This window comes from Muntiacus reevesi, chromosome 8 (assembly GCF_963930625.1).
Source record: "Muntiacus reevesi chromosome 8, mMunRee1.1, whole genome shotgun sequence".
Lineage (NCBI taxonomy): Eukaryota > Metazoa > Chordata > Mammalia > Artiodactyla > Cervidae > Muntiacus > Muntiacus reevesi.
In genome coordinates this window covers 11,010,143-11,033,324 of record NC_089256.1, presented here as the reverse complement: position 1 = coordinate 11,033,324, position 23,182 = coordinate 11,010,143, and the positions used below count along the sequence as shown (strand labels likewise).

Sequence of the window (23,182 nt, the reverse complement as noted above, 5' to 3'; positions counted from 1 at the left end):
AAGCAACAGTTAGACCTGGGCATGGAACAACAGACTGGTTCCAAATTGGGAAAGGAGTATGTCAAGGCTGTATATTGTCACCCTGCTTATTTAACTTATACGCAGAGTACATCATGTGAAACACTGGGCTGGAAGAAGCCCAAGCTGGAATCAAGATTGCCGGGAGAAATATCAATAACCTCATATATGCAGATGACACCACCCTTATGGCAGAAAGTGAAGAAGAATTAAAGAGCCTCTTGATGAAAGTGAAAGAGGAGAGTGAAAAAGCTAGTTTAAAACTCAACATTCAAAACACAAAGATCATGGCATCCAGTCCCATCACTTCATGGCAAATAGATGGGGACACAATGGAAACAGTGAAAGATTTTATTTTCTTGGGCTCCAAAATCACTGCAGATGGTGACTGCAGCCGTGAAATTAAAAGACACTTACTCTTTGGAAGAAAAGCTATGACCAACCTAGACAGCATATAGCTATAGCTTTTTAAAGCAGAGATATTACTTTGCCAACGAAGATCCATCTAGTCAAAGCTATGGTTTTTCCAGTAATCATGTATGGATGTGAGAGTTGGACTATAAAGAAAGCTGAGCACTGAAGAATTGTTGCTTTTGAACTGTGGTGTTGGTCATTTCCTAAAGGAAATGAGTCGTGAATATTCATTGGAAGGACTGATGCTGAAGTTGAAACTCCAATACTTTGGCCACCTGATGTGAAGAACTTACTCATTGGAAAAGACCTTGTTGCTGGGAAAGATTGAAGGTGGGAGGAGAAGGAGACGACAGAGGTTGAGATGGTTGTATGGTATCACTGACTCAATGGTCATGAGTTTGAGCAAGCTCCGGGAGTTGGTGATGGATAGGGAGGCCTGGTGTGCTGCAGTCCATGGGGTCGCAGAGTCGGACACGACTGAGCAACTGAACTGAATCACATTTTAACCCTCGTTTTGGTCAGCGTGTTCACCACGGCGCTCCTTTTACCCCTGCACAGATGTCTCAGTATGCTCAAGGCTACAGTTGCAGTTAGATCCTGTTTCTCTTTCATGTAGCCTCTCAGGGCACTCTTTTGGGTTTGAAATCTAGATTCATTCACATTCTGACCTTGCATCATTTTTACCCACTTGCTCCCCGACTGATACCTTAATGGAAAAGGTAGATCAGACACTTAAGTAGTGTGCTTTCTGGAACCCTAGCAGGATTCCACTATGATGAATTTAGTTACAAATCTGGGCTTCCTACTGCAGACATATTGATAGACTATGACCAATAGTCTGAAGGGAATGTACTTCCAGATAGTTCTACTACTTTATATCCTAAATCAGGAGCGAGGTTTTCCATCTACCTTCTAGTTCCCCTCTGTCCCTGAAGCGTCAGCCACCACACCCCCCAGGAAACTTGAAAGAAAGTTCAAAGCTCCACTCTGTGTTTCACTGACTGGCCACTAGCACAGTTCTCCAGTGTTGTCTGGTCTGAGCCAGAACATTTTCTTCTCGAGTTAATGTCCACTTCCCAGTTGATAATAGAACTCCCATTCTTGAGAATGGGCGTCTTTCCTACTTACCTTTTGTACGCATTTCACTCTGTTTGCCTTAGCCCCGTGACTTGTGTCATTCCTAACGTGCTCTTACTGACATAGATTCAAGTGCCAAAGCACTCATTAAATGGTTGATTGCACTTGCTTATTCAACACTGTACGTTTATTGGGAACAAGGGCCCTCTCTTCCCCCATCACTGTATCTTCAAGTTTTAAAGCCATGCCTGGCACTCATGGGGCACGTAGATATTTGCTGAGTAGGTAAATGTGGGCATGTAAGTAGGAGCTGTGTCCTGTTTGCCCTCCGTCGCCTGCTCCCTGATTTTGTCCCCCTGTCCTGCGCTATCTCCCGTCTCTTCTGACCAACCTGGCTCCCCACGTCATTTCTGAACATCACGGCAGTTTTGCCCAGGTAGACTCACATGATTTTTATTTCCCTGACTGCAGAGAATTGGAGGTAAGATAGTTATTGCTGTATCCCCTTGTTTTACTGAAGGCCCAGAGAGGTCAAGCGAGTTGCTTAGACGCAGGAATGGATCCGTATGTCTACATGATTGCTACACCTGTCCTGTGCCTTGGCAGATTTACATCTTTGGTGGGATGCGGCTGGTAAATGTTGTCCGGGAGCCTCTCACAAGTCTGTATTTACTGTGCCCAGGTTTCTTAAGCACCAGAGCCAGTCTAATGGTATTTCTCAGTTCTTGGAGCGTAATCCGGTGTCCCTGCCCCTGCGCCTTCCCTAGCCCTCAACACTTTCTTTTCTGGTAATGTGATTACACTCAATACAGGGAACTGTTTCTCCCAAGTTATCCCTTCTTATTCTTAAGTAGGAATTTTTTCCCAAGTCATGGAGAAGGAGCTTTCAGACTTCTGCATCTGGCTACTCAGTGCCTGAGACTTTTGCCCCAGCTTTTAATTTCCTTCCCGTGCCGAAGGTCCTGGTTTGGCCTTGCCTTTCTTAAGAACAATGGCTAGTGCTTAATTGAAGGATCCTGTCAGTCAAGCAGTCTTTGACAGTTGCTGTAGCACAGAAGATTAGATATCTTGGGAAAGACTGTAATCCCAAAGAAATAGTAATAAGGTCCCAACAAGTTTATTGGAGTGAGATTAGTAAGAGATTGAATAAAAGGTGTAGAGTGCAAAATCACTTGATTGGGTGTTCAGTAAGAGATGGAGTCAGAATTAACAAATGTAGTGCCTGGGTGATCGGGAGAATAATAACATCCTTAACAGAGTGACAGACAGACAGACATGGAGAAAGAGCACATTTAGGAGGGAAGATAAACTCAGCATGGGACATAATGGATTAGACTTCATGGAACTTAAGTTTGCGTTGAGCAGGCAGTTGGGAATATGAAGCTAGAGTTCGGGAAAAATAAGTATCCATAGCGAGCTGATTTCAAAGTCACAACCTTTTCATTTATGTAGAGTGAGGATGAGCCGAGCTTTGGGATGCATGTCCATTTAAGGAAGGGAAGGGGTGAAAGGTCTAAAGTTTGGGCACGGGCGGGGAGGGAGAGCAAAAGAAAAAAGAAAAAAAAAGTTTGGGCACTTACGTCTTTTAAATAGAAGTGGGAATGGGAAGTGGGGCAGACTGAGGAAGAGGACTCAGTGGGGTAGGGCAGAGTAAAGATTCAAGAAGAGGAGTGGAGAAGCAAGAAGGGCTTTGAGCTGGAAGTACCCAGCCTCAACAGGAGTGAAGAAAAGTATGGAGACATGTTAATGAGAAGAGGGAAGTTGGGCAACTTGTGTCCCAGAAAGAAAGCAATGTCCCTGGAGAATGAGGTGGGCGCAGAGGGACTGAGGGTGTGAGGGAGATAAGACGCCCTAGAAGGAAGAGAAACATCATGAGAAAAATGGTGTCTCCTGCAGCGGAGTGCGAGGCTCGTGGGCCCACAGTGAGCAGGGTGGCATGCCCTGGGACCAGGCAGGCAGGGTTGGTGGTTTTTCTATTCTAATATCAGCAGGGTTTTGTTTTTTGTTTTTTTAAATTGGAGGAAAATTGCTTTACAATGTTGTGTTGGTTTCTGCCATACAAGAACAAGAATCGGCCGTGCATAAGTCGCCTCCCTCCTGAGCCTCTCTCTCCTCCCCGCATTCCCCCTCTCAGTCATCACATAGTGCCAGACTGGGGTCCCTGTGCTATGCAGCAGCTTCCCACTCGTTATCTGTTTTACACATAATAGAACATACATGTCAATGTTACTTTTCCCATTCGTCCCACCCACTCCTTTCTTCGCTGGGTCCGCAAGTCTGTTCTCTACATCTGCATCTCCATTGCTTCCCTGCGAACAGTTTTCATCAGTACCATTTTTCTAGATTCCATATTTATATGTTAATGTACAATATTTGTTTTTGTCTTTCTGATTTACTTCAGTCTATATAACAGGCTCTAGGTTCATCCACCTCACTACCACAGACTCAGATGTATTCCCTTTTATGGCTGAGTAATATTCCATTGTATATATGTATCATATATTCTTTATCCATTCATCTTTCTGTGAACATCTAGGTTGCTTCCATGTCCTAGCTATTGTAAATAGTCAGCATTTTGGGATCTGAAGCAGGACTGAGTGGTGGGAGGACAGTGGAAAGGAGTCTACTATATGGAGTATCTGAGCATGACATCCAGGTCAAAGAGAAGATATATGAGGGTCAGGTTGATCAGTAGACAGTGAGAAGGGTGGTGTTCAGGGGCTGGAGATGACAGTGAGGACAGAGGGCAGATGTGCACAAAGGTAAGGATGAGATGAGGTTTGGTCTAGGGAGAGAAATAGATCAACATGTAAGTTTTCATCAACCACTTTGGAACCTGCAAATCATTACTTTTTTTTCCCCTTTTTTCTTTTTTAAATGAACATTCCTCCTGCCCTATGACTGCAGTGTGGTTGCCTGTTTTTAATAGTTGATGTTCTCTCTCCCAGGCACCATTCATTTCAATTCTGTTTTCTTCTCTTCCCGTTTGGCTTGAACATTTTGAGATTTCCCATCCTCTCCTGTTCTGAGGTCAGGCTTCTAACGCCTCTCATTTTAGTCTAGGTCAGTGACCCTCAACCTCGCTGCACACTGGACTCTAACTGAGGAGCTTTTTAAAAACATACGGGTGCCTGGCCCAGCACAGAGAATCTGATTTAATTGGCCTGGGATTTTGTTAAACTCCACAGGTGATCTTTGTACGCGTTTCCCCAACCAGGTGTTCTCCCGGGTGAAAATAATGACTCCAGTTGTGTTGCCCGCACTGGGAGCTACCTTTGAGCACAGACCCACCCCTTCTCTAACCATGGCAGTATTGCAAGTGTGGCTGCGCCTGAGGACTCCAGAGTCTGATGCCTGGATTCTATCTCAGCTCTGTGATCCTAGGCAAACTCTGAATTATCTAGACTCCTCAATTTCCTAATGTGCTGATGATGGGGAATAATAATGCCTACAAAAGGCTAAATTCTCAGCATGTAACATACTTATTAGCACAATGCCTGCCACATAGAAGTGCTCAACAAATATTAGTTGTTTTTGTTAATATTTGTGTTGTGATTGCATTAGCTCTTTTTCTAACATGCTGTTTTTCCATAGGACCACACAAATTAATTTCTCCCACATACTATTTTGTGCCTCTACATTGTTCCTTGATGGAAAATCATAGGCTGTCTTTTTTCTAAATTTAAAAAATAATAAAGCTTCATGACTGTAATGATTACAAGTAGCAGGACTTGCAATGAAAGTTGGCAAAGATTACTTTTCTAAATATTTAGCTTAGGTTCAGCTTGCTTGGTAAGAGAGTGGCCACAGGGTGGCTCTGTCAAAAACCCACAGATTTCTTAAAGACTGAGGTGTGGACTATGATTTTTCGAGAAACTCACTCTGGCAGGAACCTGCCCAATGGTAGTTCAGTTATATCTTGCTTTTTCTCAAAACTATTTATGCAACACCATCACAATATTTTTCACATGTAATTATTGTTTTAAGTGTCTTTAAAAATAAAGAAAACATAATCTGCCCCTTACGCCTACCATTCCGCCTGGCAGTTCCTTGGTGGGGTAGTCCCACCTTTCTGATCAGCTGTCTGCCCCCGCTGCAAAGTGATTGTTCCAGAGGCCAAAACTCTTGCTAAAAACAACATTAAACGTAAAATGGACATTAACATACTTGCATTTACAAGCGGTGAAATTTGTCATCTTCGTGTTGTTATTTATGCAGCATTAACCTTTTTCTCCAGATCATTGAGACTGAAAATATGATGGACCGAATTGTGACTGGCTTGTCTGAGTCTAGTGTCAAGGTGCGGTTAGCTGCCGTCAGGTATGAGCTTTAAATGGCCTGAATAAAAACCCTTTGCCATGTGTTTAACCTGTTTCCTTTCCGGACCTTCACCGAGTAAGCACAGAATCCAAATGTTACTTGACAGTATTCTCAGGTGAATCCATACAGTGTGTAACACTATTTAACAAAGAAGTTAGCTTGAAAAGCCCATGAAGTCCTGAAGTAGTTGAATTAACGATGTGTGTAGATAAACTTGAAATGTGTATTAGTAATTGTGGAATGCCCAGCAGTGTGTTTTAAAAGGAAAAGTTTTGGCTTCTTGTGAAGCTAATTTTGATTATTCTTTGTAGATGTTTGCACAGTTTATCTAGATCTGTGCAGCAGCTTCGAACCAGTTTCCAGGATCATGCTGTGTGGAAACCTTTAATGAAGGTAAGAAAACATCAAGTCCACACCTGTTCCCGCAGAGCCATTAGTGGGCATGGTAGCTGACGGCTCTCCCTGATCTAGGAGTGTGTCTGATTTTTATGTTAAAGCGTTGTGAACATTTATCTCCTCAGATCTGATGTTCTAAGCCTCTTGAGAACATGTGGACTGTGTTTCTGAGGTCAGCATCTCATGTGTGACAAGGGAAGTAGGCGGCTGGCTTTCTTCCATTAAAAAAAACTTCAGTTACTCATCTGATCTCCCTTTGTGACTAGTATTACACTTTAGAGTTATATCCAGAGTCATCTTTGTGATTTTTACTTATAAAAAAGAAAGGAATCAGCCATTTACAGATATAACCTGTTCTTAGTCTTTTGGCACTCCTTTAATATTTTTTAAAAGTTGTTACATTTCCTGCCTCTCCACTCCAGAAAGACTTCTTTGTTGAGACCTAAAGGTCTTTCCTTTGAGGGTACACACACAAAAAAAGGATGGTTTAGGTCAAAGAATTATCTGAATTGAGACTTAGAATATGCGTCAGGTTTCTGCTAATAATGTTATCTCTCATACATTACAGAACCACAGGTCACTGTGGTCTCAGTATCTTTTTTCTTTTTTTTTTAAAGCAACTGTATACTTTGCGTTTGATCTGCGGATTTTTTTGGTCTAAGTTTTTGGCTTTTTGTTTTGCTTTTTAGCACCTACTGTGAAAGCCTCTGGGCACAGTAAGTCTACTAAAAATTTGTACTCCAGAGCTCTTGCCCTCAGCTTAAAGCCTCGGTAACAGTAGAGGCTTCTGTGTGGTAGACTTAGTCAGAATAGTTGGGGGAGGCTTCTGTCAGATTATAAAGTGACTTTGAAGGCAGAAGGAAGGCAGGAGGATTTCCTCGAGAGGAACAGCCTGAAGAGCAGGAGCATCTCACGTGGTGTGTGAGGGTGGTGGAGGGCGCACAGTGGGCGCCGGCTGGAAGGGTTGGACCACTGCTCTCCCCAGGAAAGGGGTTTGACTGTTGCCACTCTTTCTTATTCTTAGATTGCACCTTTTTTGTAGCAACTTTATCTTAGTTTATTGATTCTGTCCATTCAAGATTTTTCTTAAAGTGCTTTCCTATTTCCCAAAATAGCTTACAGATATTTTCTCTGGAGCCATTTTCTGATTGCTTAGCTCAGTACCCCTCTATCATATGAATCAGAAATGGAGCAACATGTGGTTTCTGACTAGCTCTGCCTGGGCACAAGCTGGGTGAGCAGTCTAAAAGGATTTCTGCACTTGGGTATATGTGGGTGTAATTACCGTCAAATTATTACTGTGTTGCACATTTAACGTATAGTATTAAAAGCCTGAAAGTAAATGAGTGATTTATTTCAGGTACTTTTAGGTTTTTCTTAGTTCAAAGATTGCTTGCATGTCTATTGATTCTTTTCCCCCTTTTTCTTGTCTGTGTTTTTATGTGTTGATTAGCCAACTATAGGAGAGTAGGCATTTAATTTTAACTAAAACTTTCATTTGTGGGTTATTTTTTGTTCTTGTTTTGGTGAAATTCTGTTTGGTCAGTGTTGGATGTCAGCCTCTAAATTTCATGTGTTATACCTGATACTGTACTGAGTAAATGCTTTCAAGAATTTCTTGAATTTTTCTAGCATCTCTCTGTTTTATCATTTAATGTTATCTAATTTGAGAATAAAACTTGGTAAAAGCACATGAATCTCTGTAAAACAAATAATATTTTTTTAAATGAATCATAAAAGTAAAGCAACTTTGTAAAACAAGTAGTAACTATTTATTAATGGTTCTTTTTAAAAAAAACACACATTTTCAAAGTCATTTTTTTTTTCTTAACAAGACACAGAATGTCCCCTCTTCCTAAAATACACTACCCTGCATTCATATTATTGTAAATTCCTGAACACATAGACCAGAAACAAAGCAACTTTTTAAAGCCTTGTTTGGTGCTCACTTATTTCAACCAATGATTCTAAGTAGTATAATTTTGGAAAATCATTATTTCTCTTGACTCATAAGCATTCTTTGAGTACCTACTTTGTGCAGTGCCTCTTAGGCCTGGATAAATTAAACTATAGATATTATTATAGATTATTCTTTCAAAACGCTTTAGTTTGTAAGTAGGAAAGGAGAGTGCCAGGGAATTTGAGTAGTGGACGGTAATATGGACCCTAAGAAAGATCACAGACAGTAGCAGTGGACACTCAGGAATATAGAATGACTTCTTTTTGGAAGGGTTTCAGGAAGGCTTCTGGAATAAGATGACCTTAAAGCTTGGATAGAGATGTAGGAAGGACATGACAAGGGAAGGGAAGGGTGAACAGGGTCTTAGAGTAGATTATGGTGAACACAGAGGTTGACCAGCATAGTATATGAGATTTGATCTTTATCACCCAGCTAACAATTCACAGGAGAGTTAAAACACAGTATTTTAGGAGAATTGCTTTGATTTTGTAATTCTTGTTTGTTCTTAACATGGGAACTTCAGACTTGATTTAGCTGCAGAGAGCAGATAATCATTTAACTCTCTGAATTTTTTTTTTTAATGATCCATTTCCATTTTGTGTAACTAGAACTCCTAGGATTCCTTTTGGGGTCATAAGCCTGATCCTGGTCTGATTCCAAGTGCAAAGGATTTCTTAGAAGTGGTGCTTATGAAGCCTTCTCTCTTTGAATCTAGAAGGAAGGGGTTCTGATAATAGCTAATGGCAATTAACCTTTGTCATCATGCTGTGTTGTCTTCTCTAAGTTCAGCAAGAGTCCATGATAGTTTGCTGTATAACTTGTATGAGTCTGATATTGTGCCTGATAGCAATTATGGCAAGGAGTTACCTTTTTTAAACCTTACTTATGTATAGCCATTACTGTGTGATAGTTACTGCTCTAAAATCCTTTTATATATTAATTTTCATACAAATCCCTGAAGCAGACTCTGTTATTATCCCATTTTACAGGCAAGAAATTCATAAACTTATTAAGTAATTGAACTGAAATTTGCATTCAGGCATTCTTTTCCATGCTATGCCACTTCCTTTATTATTCAGCAAATGACATTTAATCTTAAATATTCCCATCCAGGAAGTGTTTTCTTCAATGTGAGGTCTCAGAGAGGTTAGGAAATGTGCTTAAGTTTGCACGTCTGGTAACTGGAGGAGTGACGGTTGGAGCCAGGGCTACGTGACTCCAGTCCTGAGGACCAATCCTTCACCTTGCTCTTCCTGTGTCTTAGTTTGATCTATCCACATTGCTGTTCAGACGGGTCCTTCCAGAAGCAATGGAAAGGCTCAGGCCCTCGGGCAGTTCTGTGGTTTCATAAGTGCCTGATGTGGTAGAATCAGATGGGTTAACTTGCCTCAGAGCAGTTCTCTGGCCTTCAAACTTTTTACATAGAGCACCCCATCCCTGACTCGTGTCTGTCTCCTTTTCCGTGTAGCGGTGAGCTGTAGTTCTCCAGCAAGACAGACCTGAGGGCCTTAGTCAGTCATGATGACAGCACTAGGCAAAGTCTCACTCAGTCAGTGTCAAGTGGATCTTTCCTCTCTCTCCAAGATGAGAAAGCAGATTAAAAGCTAAATTGTTTTTGTTCTCATTTATTCTCATGATCTCACCTGCATGATTGCAAACTATTAATAGTATCCTTTTTTTTAATCCCGTAGGTTTTACAAAATGCACCAGATGAAATCCTAGTAGTAGCATCATCCATGCTATGTAATCTTCTTCTTGAATTTTCTCCAAGCAAAGAGGTTAGTGTTGATTTTCTCTTCCTAGATGACTTCTGCCCAGTCTAGAGCTTAGTTAAATAATTTTCACAGTAGTTGACATTAAAATTTGAGGATTGGGGTTTAAAACTACTTCTGAATTGTTTGGATGTTGGATGTTGAGGGGGGATTAAATTAATTTTAAAATATAGTTGTCATTCCCTGTTATCCCTTCTCTGCCTGGCATACACAGTTTATTTTAAAGATATTATAGCTTATAGTCAATCTGAACTGTCTAAAATTGTAAATGTAGAAAATAATTACACAAGTCATAGACTATTTTCAAATTATATTTATTAAAGAATAAATTAAGACCCAATTTTGTAAACCAAGATTACATATCATTGTAAGGAGATAACTACTGGCACTGAAAAGTAATCTTTTTTTTTTTTAAAGCTTTATTTTGAAAAGTAATCTTTTTAATGTTAATGATACTTACTTAGGGAGGGTTTACCTTTGGGATTTTTTCCCCCCTTATATGCATTTTATAAATTGTTTGTGCATGCATTGTTTTTATGGTAGAGAAAGTGGAAATCAGCTTCAATAAAGGGAAGAGGTTACCTGATAGAATTAATTTTACAGTGTTGCAATATCTCTGGTCTGCCTAATCATGAACTAGGTTTGGACACCATCCGTTATTAAGTGCATTTAGTGTCCCATTTTGGTGAATTTCTTTCCTGCACTGTAATACTTCAGACTTTGGACTGGTATTTAGGAAGACATTAATAATGAGGTGGCGGTTCAGAGACCTCATTCAGCAAGTAGAAATCTTAGGACAAAGCGGGAGAGACTGGTAGTTGTTCTGAAGGAAGGAGAGGCAGGATAGGACACCAGAGCGCCTGTCTCTGCTGAGGATGATGTGATTGCAGTCAGTGTGACACTTTTAATCATCCTGAACAGCTGCCTTCAGAATATTTAGGGTCTAGCTAGAAAGGAAGGTAGATGGGCTCTGGGGTAGAGTCATTAATATGATTGATTTTTTAGTATTAAAAATAAACTGGATTCTTAACTGGAAGGGAAGGAAATGGCATAAGCATTAATTGGGCTAGTTGACACAATTGGAATATGGACTATAGTTTCAATAAAGGTACTGTTTTACTGTCAGTTTCTTTGAATTTGGTAACTGTTCTGTGGTTATCTAAGAGAATATCCTTGTTCTTAAGACATACTCATTGAGGTATTCAGAGTAAAGTGGCATGATGTTTTCATTCTACTTTTAAATGGTTCAGAAAAAGGATAAATAATGTGGATATGGGTGTATAGAATTCGAGATATAATGATAAAACAAATATGGCAACATGTTAAAGATAGGTGAGTCTGGGAAAATAATATATGGAAGTTCCTTAAATTGGTCTTGCTACCTTATAAGTTTAAACTTATTTTAAAATAAAAAGTTTTTTAAAACTGTACAGTTTGTACTGTAAAGTTTATCTTTCTTCAAAAATATCATCTTGAAAGGCACTGACCTTTGTCTTAGTATGCAAGTCTGAATTGCTTAAGACATTTCTAGAACCCACTTCAAAAATAGACCTTTTAAGCATTCGTTGGTGATGGTAAGTCAGTCCTCTAAGGTTTGAATTTTTTAGAAACTATCAAAACCTATTTTCAGCCAAGTATCATAAATAAAGCAAATTGTCAGACTAATACATGCTATTTTAGGTATCACATTTAATAGCTAAAATATTTGGCTAAATATTTATACCTGTATAAAAGTACAAGACTATTTTGCTTGTATGATTGATAGGTTGTCCCGAAAGTAGTTTCAAAAGCTGAATTCTGCAGCACATTGATGAATAAGAGTAACAGTTTGGAAGGAAGTTAGCTCTGTTCTAAACCAGCCATGTCACTTCGTAGTCACAGTTTGTGAAGAACACTGGGACACGTGCTGCACAGAGCAGGGAGTGGCTGTCTCAGAGGAGGGTGGGCAGAGTGTGGAGCCAGGTAACGGATCATAAGGGCAAGAGTGAATGTGCACAGAAGTAGGACATCTCCTGAGCCTTTCAGGACTACAGGGAAAAAGACAACAGGCCTTACTTTGGCTTTTGGATCTGTGAGAGAGTCGTTGTCCCTACACTTGCCCTTCTCAAAGTGATTTTTGTGGCCATCTCGCTCCCTGCCTTGTGAAGGTTGCTTGGAATTGGTAAGAGGAGGAAAGAAATCATAGGCAGAGTGCCAGGCTGTGTGTATTATATACACTTCGTTTACAAACCTGACTTTAAAACTGTTTTTTCTCCTTTCCAATCACAGCCAATTTTAGAGTCAGGAGCTGTAGAGCTACTTTGTGGACTAACCCAAAGTGAAAATCCTGCTTTACGAGTGAATGGAATTTGGGCTTTAATGGTATGTTTCACAAAGAGGAGAAAGCAGTTACTGAAGTTAAAACTGAAGAATGTGTTATTTGAAATGTCTGAAATTTTCTTTTTTAAAAATCTTAACTCTTTTGGCTCAGTTTTCTAAAGACTTAGGACCTAAAAGATTTCATTCACCTTTTAGATTCGAATATAAACAAGTTGCTTGGCCACTGTGTTCCTTGGTTCTCGTATTTATTAAGAAAAGTAGAATTTGGGGGAAAAAGTTTTCCTCATCATGAACTCATTGATATCTGTGTAGAGCTACGTACTTTACAGGGTGGTTTTGTGTCTCTTTTAAAACGTCTTGGTGAAGTAAGCTAGAGAATACATATTTTACAGATGATAAAACTAAGCACAGAGTGGTTGAACAACTTGCCCAAGGTAACAGAGTTAGGGTATACATGCTCAATAATTTCTTAGCCGTTTCTAGTGAATAACTTGTAATAATCTGAATTCTAAAACTATGTAACTATGAAGTCAGAAAACCATTTTTCCTTAAAATTTTTAAAAATCTACTGAAATTGAAAATAAAGCATAATTCTACATGAATTTTTAAAACATAATTATAGCAGTTATAATTCAATCCAATATTCCAGAAACTAAGCTAAGAGTTTATACTTGCTATCTGTAATTTTTATTTTACATTGTATTGGTATAGATCCACCTTGCAATTGGGAACATGAAATTTAGAGGGTAAACGAATCATCTCAGGCCTCACAGCTAATACATGGTAGAAATGGGTTCTGGGCCTGTCCCTGGCCCGTGTTCACCCTCTGGTACTGTGCTGTGTCTGCTGTCTTTTCACCCAAATTTTGGAATGGAAATAATCATCTTTCAGGAAAGCACTGAGTGTATCAGATTCAGTTATTTTTCTTCTTAACAGCTTTTGGACTTCTCTTTCTTGAAACTCTTTCCAGGAATTTTTTTCCCCCTCACTTGGTACTCAGCCTCCTTTTCAAGCTTTTCTCAGGAGACATTCCCCCAAGTTTCATTTCCCAGTTTCCACTTTCCTTTACACTGTAGTTTCAGGGGCTTCATCTACTCTCATGGTTTCAGCTCCCCTCACAGAAGAGGTTGCTTTGGAATACGCATATCCAGAAAGAATTGTTCCCTGTTTCCCAGGTCGTCACTTCAGTGGCTAACGGGACTTCATTTGAGGGCTCTGTAACAAGTACGGTTTTAATGCTGAAAACTAAACTTACCCCAGTCTTCAAATTCATATTAACTGTCTTATTCTTATCAATCTCCTTATTACCAGCTATTATGTTCTTGTTCACAGAATATAAAACCTTGGAATTCTCTTTGGCCTGGGTTTCTTGACACCCAATCCAGTACTCTTTTTGCTCTGTCATCTTTCATATGTCTTAGATCCTTAATTTCAAAAAGTTCCTGGAGGGCAGTAACCACATATTATAGTAAGTCTGTAGTTTACAAGAGATTTTTAAACCAGAAGTTGATTTATGAATTATTTGGAATTTGCCTTTTTTTTTTTTTCCCTTCAGACATGTTGCTAATAGTTTCAGGTTAAGCTAGGGTAAGCTATAATATGTCCAGAAAGGAGAAAAAGGAGCAAAATAGCTCCTGGCCATCTGGGGCTGCTGGTCTTGGGTACATCTCCACCCCCGAGAACCTCCTGCATGGTATGGCCAACCGTAACAGCACTAACAGAGAACTGTGAATGCAGCAGGTAGTTTGTGCCAGTAAAGTTAACAAAACCCACTGTTTATTTTCATGCATAATAGAGGAGTAGCTTTAAGTGTTTATCAAAGTACTTGTCACAGTATAGTTGTTAGAAGTCATTTTGTTATTGAAGTGCACAGAAAGCAACTTAATAGCCAGAAGGGTATTCTCGAAAATAATAACCAAGCTAATAGATACAGAGAACAGATTGGTGGTTCCAGAGGTGAGGCTGGGGATGAGAGAAATGGGTGAACTGTTTTGTTTTTTTTGGTACTTTAAATAAATTGAACTAAATAAATGAAATTTTAAAAATTATAATATTAGATTTTGTTATTTATTTGAGAAATCTTAAGACATGAAAATGCCATGTCAGAAAGTGGTTGTATTTCTCATTGAGGAGTATGTATAGGAGTGACAGTTAACTTTTGTCTTGACAGACAGAATTATATGTGATTAATCGGAATTAGAAAAATAATGTGGCTTATCCTTAAGGATATTCTGCAGATTCTGTTTATACTTCGAAAATTATGAGAATTACTATTAAAATATAATTTAATAAAGCAAATGTAGATGTGATTCTTGAAACTTCTTTAATCTTTCCAGAATATGGCATTTCAGGCTGAACAGAAAATAAAAGCAGATATTTTGCGAAGCTTGAGTACTGAACAGCTCTTCCGGTTATTATCAGATTCAGACTTGAACGTGCTGATGAAGACATTGGGACTTCTTAGAAACCTACTCTCTACTCGCCCTGTAAGTAAAGTCACCCCAGTTTCCAGATTAACTAGCCTGGCATATACATTACAGAGCACTGCCCTGCCTCTCTGCTCCCATCAACATCTGCCCAGAAGTTATGATCCAAGGATTGCCCCTTGCCGGAGAAGCCAGGAGTTGATATTTAGACCTGTCACCTTCCTAGGTGTTCTGGAGCTGCTTCACCATGTGGCTTCCAATCCTGCACTGCCTGTCCTGTCTCCCTCTTGGTCCTACATGCTGGATGGGAGCCTGCCTTTGTTGCTTTATTCTGACTTGGTTTGCCGGCCAGAATGGGTTTTCTCATCTGCCTAAATCACTTATCTCTGGGGCCTGAGCTGCTGTCCCTTGAGAGACTCCCCAGTGCCATCTCCTTGCCCACATTGACTGGACTGACCTCTAGAGGTGTCAGCATAGAGAGCAGTGGGCATATGTCAGAGCCAGAGTGGCTGAGCCTTATTGTGAGGTCTTTCTTGCTGTTCTTTATAATGTTCCGTAAGCAGCAGGGTCAGTGGCCTTCAGGCAAATAAAGAAACATGGGTGGTTCCCTTCGGTGTGCATCACTTGTGTTCTGAGTCCTTTCTGTACATTTGTGCCCCAAAAGAGTATTAGTAAATCTATACCATATTTTCCAGGTCCCTGGCTTCTTCCCCTCCTCCATCCATTTTTTAGCTTCTTTTCTATTTAGTATCTTTGGGCTTAAGCATCTTCAGTGATCGCAGTTCTATATTCTGTCAGGCCAAGTCTCTGCTATCTTCATCTTGAAGTCATCAGCAGCAATAAATTGAAGGCAAAATACAGCTTCACAACATAATACAGGCACACCTTGGAGATACTGCTGGTTTTGGTTTCCAGACCACTGCAATAAAACAAGTGACAAGAATTTTTTTTTAATTTCCCAGTGCATATAAAAGTTACATTTACACTGCACTACAGTCTGTTAAGCATGTAATAAGCATTATGTCTTAAGAAGAAAATATATTGTTAACATGCCCTAATTAAAAAATAGTGCTGTTGGGAAAATGGCACCGATACACTTGCTCCACATGGTTACCACAAACCTTCAATTTTTTTTTTTAATTAAAAATATATATCGGCACAATATATCGGCAGCATGCAGTAAATTGACTTGAATTTGAGTGAACTCTGGGAGATAGTGGAGGACAGAGAAGCCTGGCATGCTGCAGTCCATGAGGTTGCAAAGAGTTGGACACAACTTGATGACTGAACAGCAACAACATACTTATAAACACGGTTCTGTGGCCTCTGGTCCTGTACTCATGGTGTTCTCTTTGAAGCAGATGTGTACTGCACTGTATTCTTTAACTTTTGGAAGCCTTCTGTTCTTTCCTCTTGTCTTTTTCTTTGTCCTCCAGATGGTAATTGTGGATTTCCCATTGTTTTGCAGCACATAGATAAAATAATGAGTACTCATGGAAAGCAAATTATGCAAGCCGTCACCCTTATTTTGGAAGGGGAGCATAACATTGAAGTCAAAGAGCAGGTATGTGTTCCCCTTTTTTTTTTTGAGGAATATCTTTTGAGTGTGAGTACCAAGAGGAATAGTAGTTAGGAACCTCCTGAGTTACTCTGTTGCAAAAGACTGTGCTGAGTTCAGAAATGCTATAGACATGGGAAAGGTCTGAAGGAAAAGACCCTCAACCACCCCTGAAACTCTTTTCAAGAATTCTTCCTCCTGGAATGGAAGAAGATATGACCAGAGTCTATAGTTTTACCTTCTGTGTCATGCACTATACATACTGTCTGTCTCTATGGGGGATGGACACCTCTGACCATCCTAGAGTGAATCCTTTTCCCAGGATTCACATTTCTAGCCCTCCATATCACTATGCTCTGAACCAAATTCCTGCAACTTCCTGATGAAAACCCCCTTATGCTGGAGACATCTTTTATTTCTTTACTCTCATACATCCCTCTTCCTTATTTCTATCCCATACCCCTTCTCCCTGTTGTGTTTCAATAGGGCAAGTTTAGGACAGACATGAAAATACAGAGGCTGTATGTTCATTAGGGAATAGTTTGGGAATTACTTTTCTCTAGTTCTTGCAGTTTATTACAAGATTTTTAACATAATATATATGACATTTTGTCATATAAGAAAAAGTCACCTGCACACATATTTTTAACACAAGATCTGAGATAATGGTAATGTTCAACTTTCTGACTTAAATGTTGGCTCTGTGGGTGTGGTCATTTCACAGTTCGTTCAGCTGTACACTTACACGTGTGGGAGAAACTTGCCCAAGGTCGTCTGCGGAGAGTTGGACCCAAAGTCTGACCGCAGGGCCCACTTCCTTACCCTCTGTGTTCCCCAGTTAAAGCAAGTCATCAGGCTTCAGAAGAGCAGTCCAGGAGGCAAGAGTAGTAGGACTCGGGAGCCTTGTTGGAATTTGTGAGCAAAAAAGGTGATAGATTTGACAAAGTGGTTTTAGACAGACATTTTTCGTGATTCTTATTCAAATTCAGTAATGAACAACTATGTTTTTTGATGAACAAAAATTGAACACAGAAAAACTATGATCTTGTAGGCATCACTAAAGTTAGGGTAGATGAGATTTGTTTCTAGAACACAATAAAGAAGACACAGTGTTCAAAATAAACTATTCTATATGGAGAGCATAGCAATTTGTCTATAAAGACAGTTCACCTAGATAGAATTTCACTAACTTGAAAAGCGAGGCAAGGTAGAAAGGTGAGGCAAGATTCGGATGGGGGCAGAAGAAAAGACCAACAACAATAAGGTGTTTCGGCAGAATCCAATGATACCCACTCACACAGGTTTGGGTAATGGGAAGTGTGGGTGACTATGGGGAGGCTTAAACTGTCTGCTTTTTAGCTAGAAGTTTAATTCTTCTCAAAAGAATCAAAGATACATTCTCTTTTTCTATTTTATTGAGGTATCAGTTCAGTAGCTCAGTCATGTCCAACTCTTTGCAACCACGTGAATCGCAGCATGCCAGGCCTCCTGTCCATCACCAACTCCCGGAGTTTACTCAAACTCATGTCCATCGAGTCGGTGATGGCATCCAGCCTTCTCACTCTCTGTCGTCCCCTTCTCCTCCTGCCCCCAGTCCGTCCCAGCGTCAGGGTCTTTTCCAATGAGTCAACTCTTCGCATGAGGTGGCCACAGTATTGGAGTTTCAGCTTCAGCATCAGTCCTTCCAGTGTATATTGATATATAATAAGGTACATATATTTAAAGCATACAGTGTGATAAGTTGACATATGTCTATGCCATGAAACAATCACTGTGATCATGATAGTGAACATATCTATCTATCCTTAAAACAGGAATACAAAATATGTTCCATTCTAACCACTTCTATTCAGCATCATACTAAAACTGCATTATCCATTTCAGGGGTTTAGCAGACTGTTTCTACAAAGGGCAAGGTAAATATTTTAAGTTTGCAGGCTATACAGTCTCTGTAGCAACTTCTTCTGATCTCGGAAGCTAAGCAGGGTCGGGCCTGGTTAGTCCTTGGGTGGGAGACCGCCTGGGAATACCGGCTGCTGTAGGCTTAGTCTACGGCCATACCACCCTGAACACGCCCGATCTTGTCTGTAGCAACTTCTTAACTGCGATATTGTAAGCTGGAGTCAGGTATAAACAATATGTAAGCAAGTAGATGTGGCTGTCTTCCAGTAAAACTTTATTTACCAAAACAGGTATTGGGTTGGGTTGTATTCAGCCCACAGGCCATAATTTGCCAATTATTACTCTGTATCATTGATTTCCAGTTGTTCACATGAAAACATGTATGTGTGTGTGTGTTGCTTTTATCTCTGCTCCCTAGCTTATGTGTTAAATTGGCTTGGCCCAAGAACTAATTAGTTCTCTTTAAGATTTGGTTTCTTGTCTCCATCAGAATACTCACAGTAGGAGTGTGTGGGCTCGAGAGCAGAACTGTAGCTCACTCTGCCATGCTGGACAAGCCTGAGGATGCGTGGGTGTATTCTAACCTGCAAGAAGGGGAATCACTTGCCTGTCTTGCTGGCCTAGTCTATTCTGAGGGCTGTTTCCTGAAATCTCCCTTTTATCCTTTGTCCTCGTAGGTAAGAGAGAGGTAGTTCTTCCCTAGGTGAGTCTAAATTCTTGTCCACAGTTAGAGTCCAATCCTGTTTTTCCCCTTTGCTGTCTCCTCGGTCCTGAAAAATTCAAGGGTGTTGTGCCTGTCAAGACTTCTGACAGGCTCACCATGTAGCAGGTCACTGAAATCTGACGTCTTCCTCGGGTCATCTCTCTCCTACTTGTGGGGCATATCAGAGTCTCCTCATTATGATCTAAGCACCCTGGAATAATAGTCCCCCAGTGCCTTGGATCATAAATGGTCCATTTTCTGTTTCCTGTATCCTAGGGACAACCTCAGCACTCACTCCTTAACAATCTAATCACTGTGGTGTTGTTAACCCAGGAAAAATAAGACCATATACCCTTTAAGATATCTGAGGGTTTGGGCCATAGGAAGAAAACATCCTCCTCAATTAGCTATAACTGTAAGCTTAACTAACTAAAGTCTAGCAAAAAAAGAGGTTAAAATTGGAGAAAATGTATCTGAATTCAGACCCCATCCCCACATCTTGTCCCTTGTCTCTGAGTGATTCCTTACTGTGCTCATGGACTTGGCGTCGCTTCCCCCCCTGCCCTCCCCTGCCCTCGTGTCGTCACAGATAGACTTAGTGCTTTCTCAGTCCTGTGTTCACCTCAGTTGCGCCACAGTGAAATGTAACTGTGTTTGCCTTTGGAGTTGGGGGTGTGTCCTGTTCCTAAGTCAGCCTGTTGCCCAGTGGAGTGGGCCGAGTTCAGGCACGTTACAGGTGCTCAGCCAGTGTTTGTGGAATTGCTGGGGCTGGCACTGGCTCAGTATCCCTGCCACAGGCCCTTCACCTTTACCTTAATCCTGCCACCTGCTGGTCTGGCTGTGAGGCTGTAGCAGCTGACAAGAGCAGGCTCTTCTTCCAGTACCAGGGTGGGCAGTGTCCTCAAGAGTGCCAGCTGGCACAGGCCCCCTCCACCCTCCACATTAGGCCAACCCGCTCCTGCGCATATTTTGCTTCCCTTTCTGTTCCTCCGGTAGGATTCCAAAAAGTCAAGAGGTCCTCATCTCATGAGGCTAGTGGACAGGGTCAGGCCTTTATCCAGAAGATCATGGGCTTGGAAACAAGTGGCATCTGAAAGGAGGGGTAGAGGGAGTTACAACACTTAAAAACTTCTACCCAAGAGACTACCGCTTTGAAGAAACCTTGTGGGTTAGTACCCTAAGAGTGCCTCTTAAAAAATGAAATTTTCAAGAAAATAATAATCAATTACATTTTCCCTTTGATTTATGTGATAACATTACCATAGCTGCCTTTGCCTAACAGTGATGGCTTATGCCCAGAAAGAAGCCTCTGAAACATTTGGGTTCTCGTCTACCTAAGGCAGACTTTTCTTAGGTGTGGTTACTTCTCTCAGCAGTGTCTTTAGGGGATGAGAAATCGGGGCATTTAGAGGGGAACGTGTGAGAATCAGGAACGTCTACTGCAGGTGGGAAATTGCCCAGGTTCTTGAAAGAGCTTGAGTCTGGGGACTTCAGAACTTTCCTGACCTCCCGCCCTTTGTTCTTTTCCAGACACTGTGCATCTTAGCCAACATAGCAGATGGGACAACGGCAAAAGAACTTATTATGACCAATGATGACATCCTACAGAAAATTAAGTATTATATGGTAGGCCTTTGTCCCTTGCATGACTCTAAACTAGCTGCACATTAGAAGGTGAGGATGGGTGGCACTGCTAGCTCAAAACAAATTGTGCAGAAATTAAACAAAGAATAGACTCCTCTGTAACCAATTCCAGAAATCCTCTTCCATCCTGAAAAATGAAACACCATCAAGCCCTTGAGGCTTGCACCACTGGGCAGGGTTCCCGCTCGTCACCCCTTTTTTCACCCTGTCATCTGATTGCACCCTTCTTACACAGTGAAGAACTTGGGCCCTTGGCCTTCTCTCAGTGCCCCTAATCCTGTCTTCCATCTCAAAGCTTCAATCCTGTGCAGATGAACCCTCTAGTTTCTGGTACCTCTGGCTCTTGTTCTTTGACCAGTTTGCTTTCAATTATAATCTGTTACCTACTTGTAGACACCTCAGCTATGTACTGCCAAAGCCTTACGCGGGATCTTGTCATCACCAGAAACTGCCCCTTGCCAAAATCTGGAAGTTAGACATGCTTCCTCTCTTTATTCTGTCAGTGTCCCCTAGAGAAACCCTAACTGTGGATGAACCTGTCTTCTCTTTGCCTGCCTGGCAGAGTTAACAACCATACAGAAAGGCACAAAACCAGACGGACTGGTTTCTTAAATTCACACCCACGTGTGCACTCTGCACTGCCTGGTGTTCCCCTCTGCTTCTCCAGCACGCTGGGACCTCCGTTCTCCACAAGAATGGGCTCTTAGACCTTCTCATTCTTTTGACCTTACCTCCTCTCTCCATCATCACTCCTGGGGGTGACCTCACCTTTTGTTTTATGAAGGAAATAGAAGCCAAAGTCCTTCAGTGGTTCCCTGTTGCACCTTGAATAAAATCCATCCTCCCCCCACCTTTTGCTGTCTGTGAAGACCTACATGACCTGGCTCATCTGTGCCCCCAGCTCCTTTCTTTCCCCTCATACCTTTGTTCACTAGTGTGGCCTCTTTTTGTTCTTCAGAGAGGCTGTGCATGTTCTTTCCTGCCTCAGGACTGCCCTATCACACATGCCCGCCCCTCCGCCTGGAGCATTCTTCTCCCCATTCCTTCATGGGGTGCCTTCTCATCTGTTGAATCTTAGCTCAGCTGACACTTCCTCCTGGACTCTTGTCTGCACAGGTTATTCTTTGTTACTGCATTCTGTTCCCTTCAGAGCAGGTAGCTCAATTATCACCCTTTACAGTTGTTTGTTAGTGAACCTACTGAGCATAAGCTTCACGAGGGCAAGGATTGTGTCAGTTCTATGTACAGTTGTATATCTATCACCTTGTACAGTGCCTAGCCTTTATGCTTGGTAAGTGTTTGATGGAAAAGTACAACTTCAACCAGGGACTCCACCACCTTTCCAATACCAGATCCACGTAGGATCGCCGTAAAGGTTTCTCTGGACTTCCCACGCCCATCAAGGACACCTGTCTCTCTGCTGCTGTTCAGAGCCAGACTTCTCAAGAGCATCTTCTGAATGTGCTCCCTCCTTCCTCACCTCTAAATTCACTCTCTAGTCCTCTTCCTCTGGCCTCCACCCCCATTGCTCAACTCAAACTGTTCTGGTTAACGTCACCACTGACTCCATGATGCCAAGTCCAACGCTAGTTTTCTTTCCTCATCTTACCTCACTCACAGCAGATTTCAACTCAGCTGGCTGTTTCCTCCTCCTGGAAACCTTCTTTTCCCCTGGCTTCCATGACATTATGCCTCGTTTCTTAACCCTGGACCCTCTTCTCTTCTCTTCCTCATATGGTCCTGAGATTGACGGTTCAGTACCTCTGTTGCATAGTGGAGGGAGCTTGCAAAGACTGTTGTTCTGCCTCTTTCCTTACAAGATTCTGATTTAATAGTTCTGGGGTGTAGCCTGGGCATCAATGTTTTTTTAAAGTCCCCCAAGTAGTTCTTACATTTAACCAGAGTTGAGAACCACTGGTTTAGGGAACCTCATCCACTCCCATGGCTTTTACTGTCATCTCTATTCTTTGTTTGGTTTCTGGGCCCCAGTTCAGTAGTCAGTTCTGATAGACTAGTCATTACAGTTTTTACATTATAGTTTTTACACTGTCATTATAGTGTTATAGTCATTACAGTATTTACGTTGATACCAAGCAACGTAAGACACAACAGCATGACCTTCAGAAGCCTTGACAAGAAGCTACTCTGATGGTGTCTGCAGTTTTACAAATGCTGGTTCTTTTCTTCATGAGGGGAGCAAGATCCAAGGGCCACATGGGGGGTACACCTCTAACCTAGACCTCTCTTCGGAGCACCAAACTCACATATCCTCCTACCTCCTCCACATCTCCATGTGGCTGTCTGAAGCCTCTTGACATTGATGCTTAAAAATCAGTTCTTAAGTATCTCCCCTAAACCTGAATTTCCCCATCCTGACCTTTTCTGTCTCAGAATAGTGGCTCTGCCATCTACACGCTGTTGCTCACATCTAGGAGTCAATCTTGATTTCTCCAGCTCCTTCACCCCATTAATCCAGTTTGTCAGTAGGTCCTGTTACCCTTCCCCAAGACCAATCTGTATGCTGTTGACTTTTTTCTGTCACCACAACCCTCACCCTAGTTCAGGCCACAGCCTCTCGTGCCCTGTTGACCATAACAGCCTCCTAGACACCTCTGCACTATCATTCCAATCCCTTCAGCCCGGATGATCTTCTAAAAATGTAAATCAGATGTG

The 23,182-nt window shown here is 41.4% G+C and overlaps 1 protein-coding gene across 4 annotated transcripts in view; it reads left to right on the top strand.

The window, feature by feature from the left end:
• The window catches only part of ARMC8 (armadillo repeat containing 8), a 101,940-nt gene that overhangs the window by 70,017 nt on the left and 8,741 nt on the right, over positions 1-23,182 (top strand). For all 4 annotated transcript variants that reach the window (XR_010664160.1, XR_010664161.1, XM_065942189.1 and 1 more), the window contains 7 exons: positions 5,747-5,829; positions 6,141-6,222; positions 9,877-9,963; positions 12,226-12,318; positions 14,613-14,762; positions 16,171-16,266; positions 20,396-20,491. Coding sequence is in view for 2 of the 4 variants with exons in the window: in XM_065942189.1 (XP_065798261.1) it covers positions 5,747-5,829; positions 6,141-6,222; positions 9,877-9,963; positions 12,226-12,318; positions 14,613-14,762; positions 16,171-16,266; positions 20,396-20,491 (687 nt within the window). In the remaining 2 variants the exon portion in view is untranslated. The remainder of the gene's footprint in view (positions 1-5,746; positions 5,830-6,140; positions 6,223-9,876; positions 9,964-12,225; positions 12,319-14,612; positions 14,763-16,170; positions 16,267-20,395; positions 20,492-23,182) is intronic.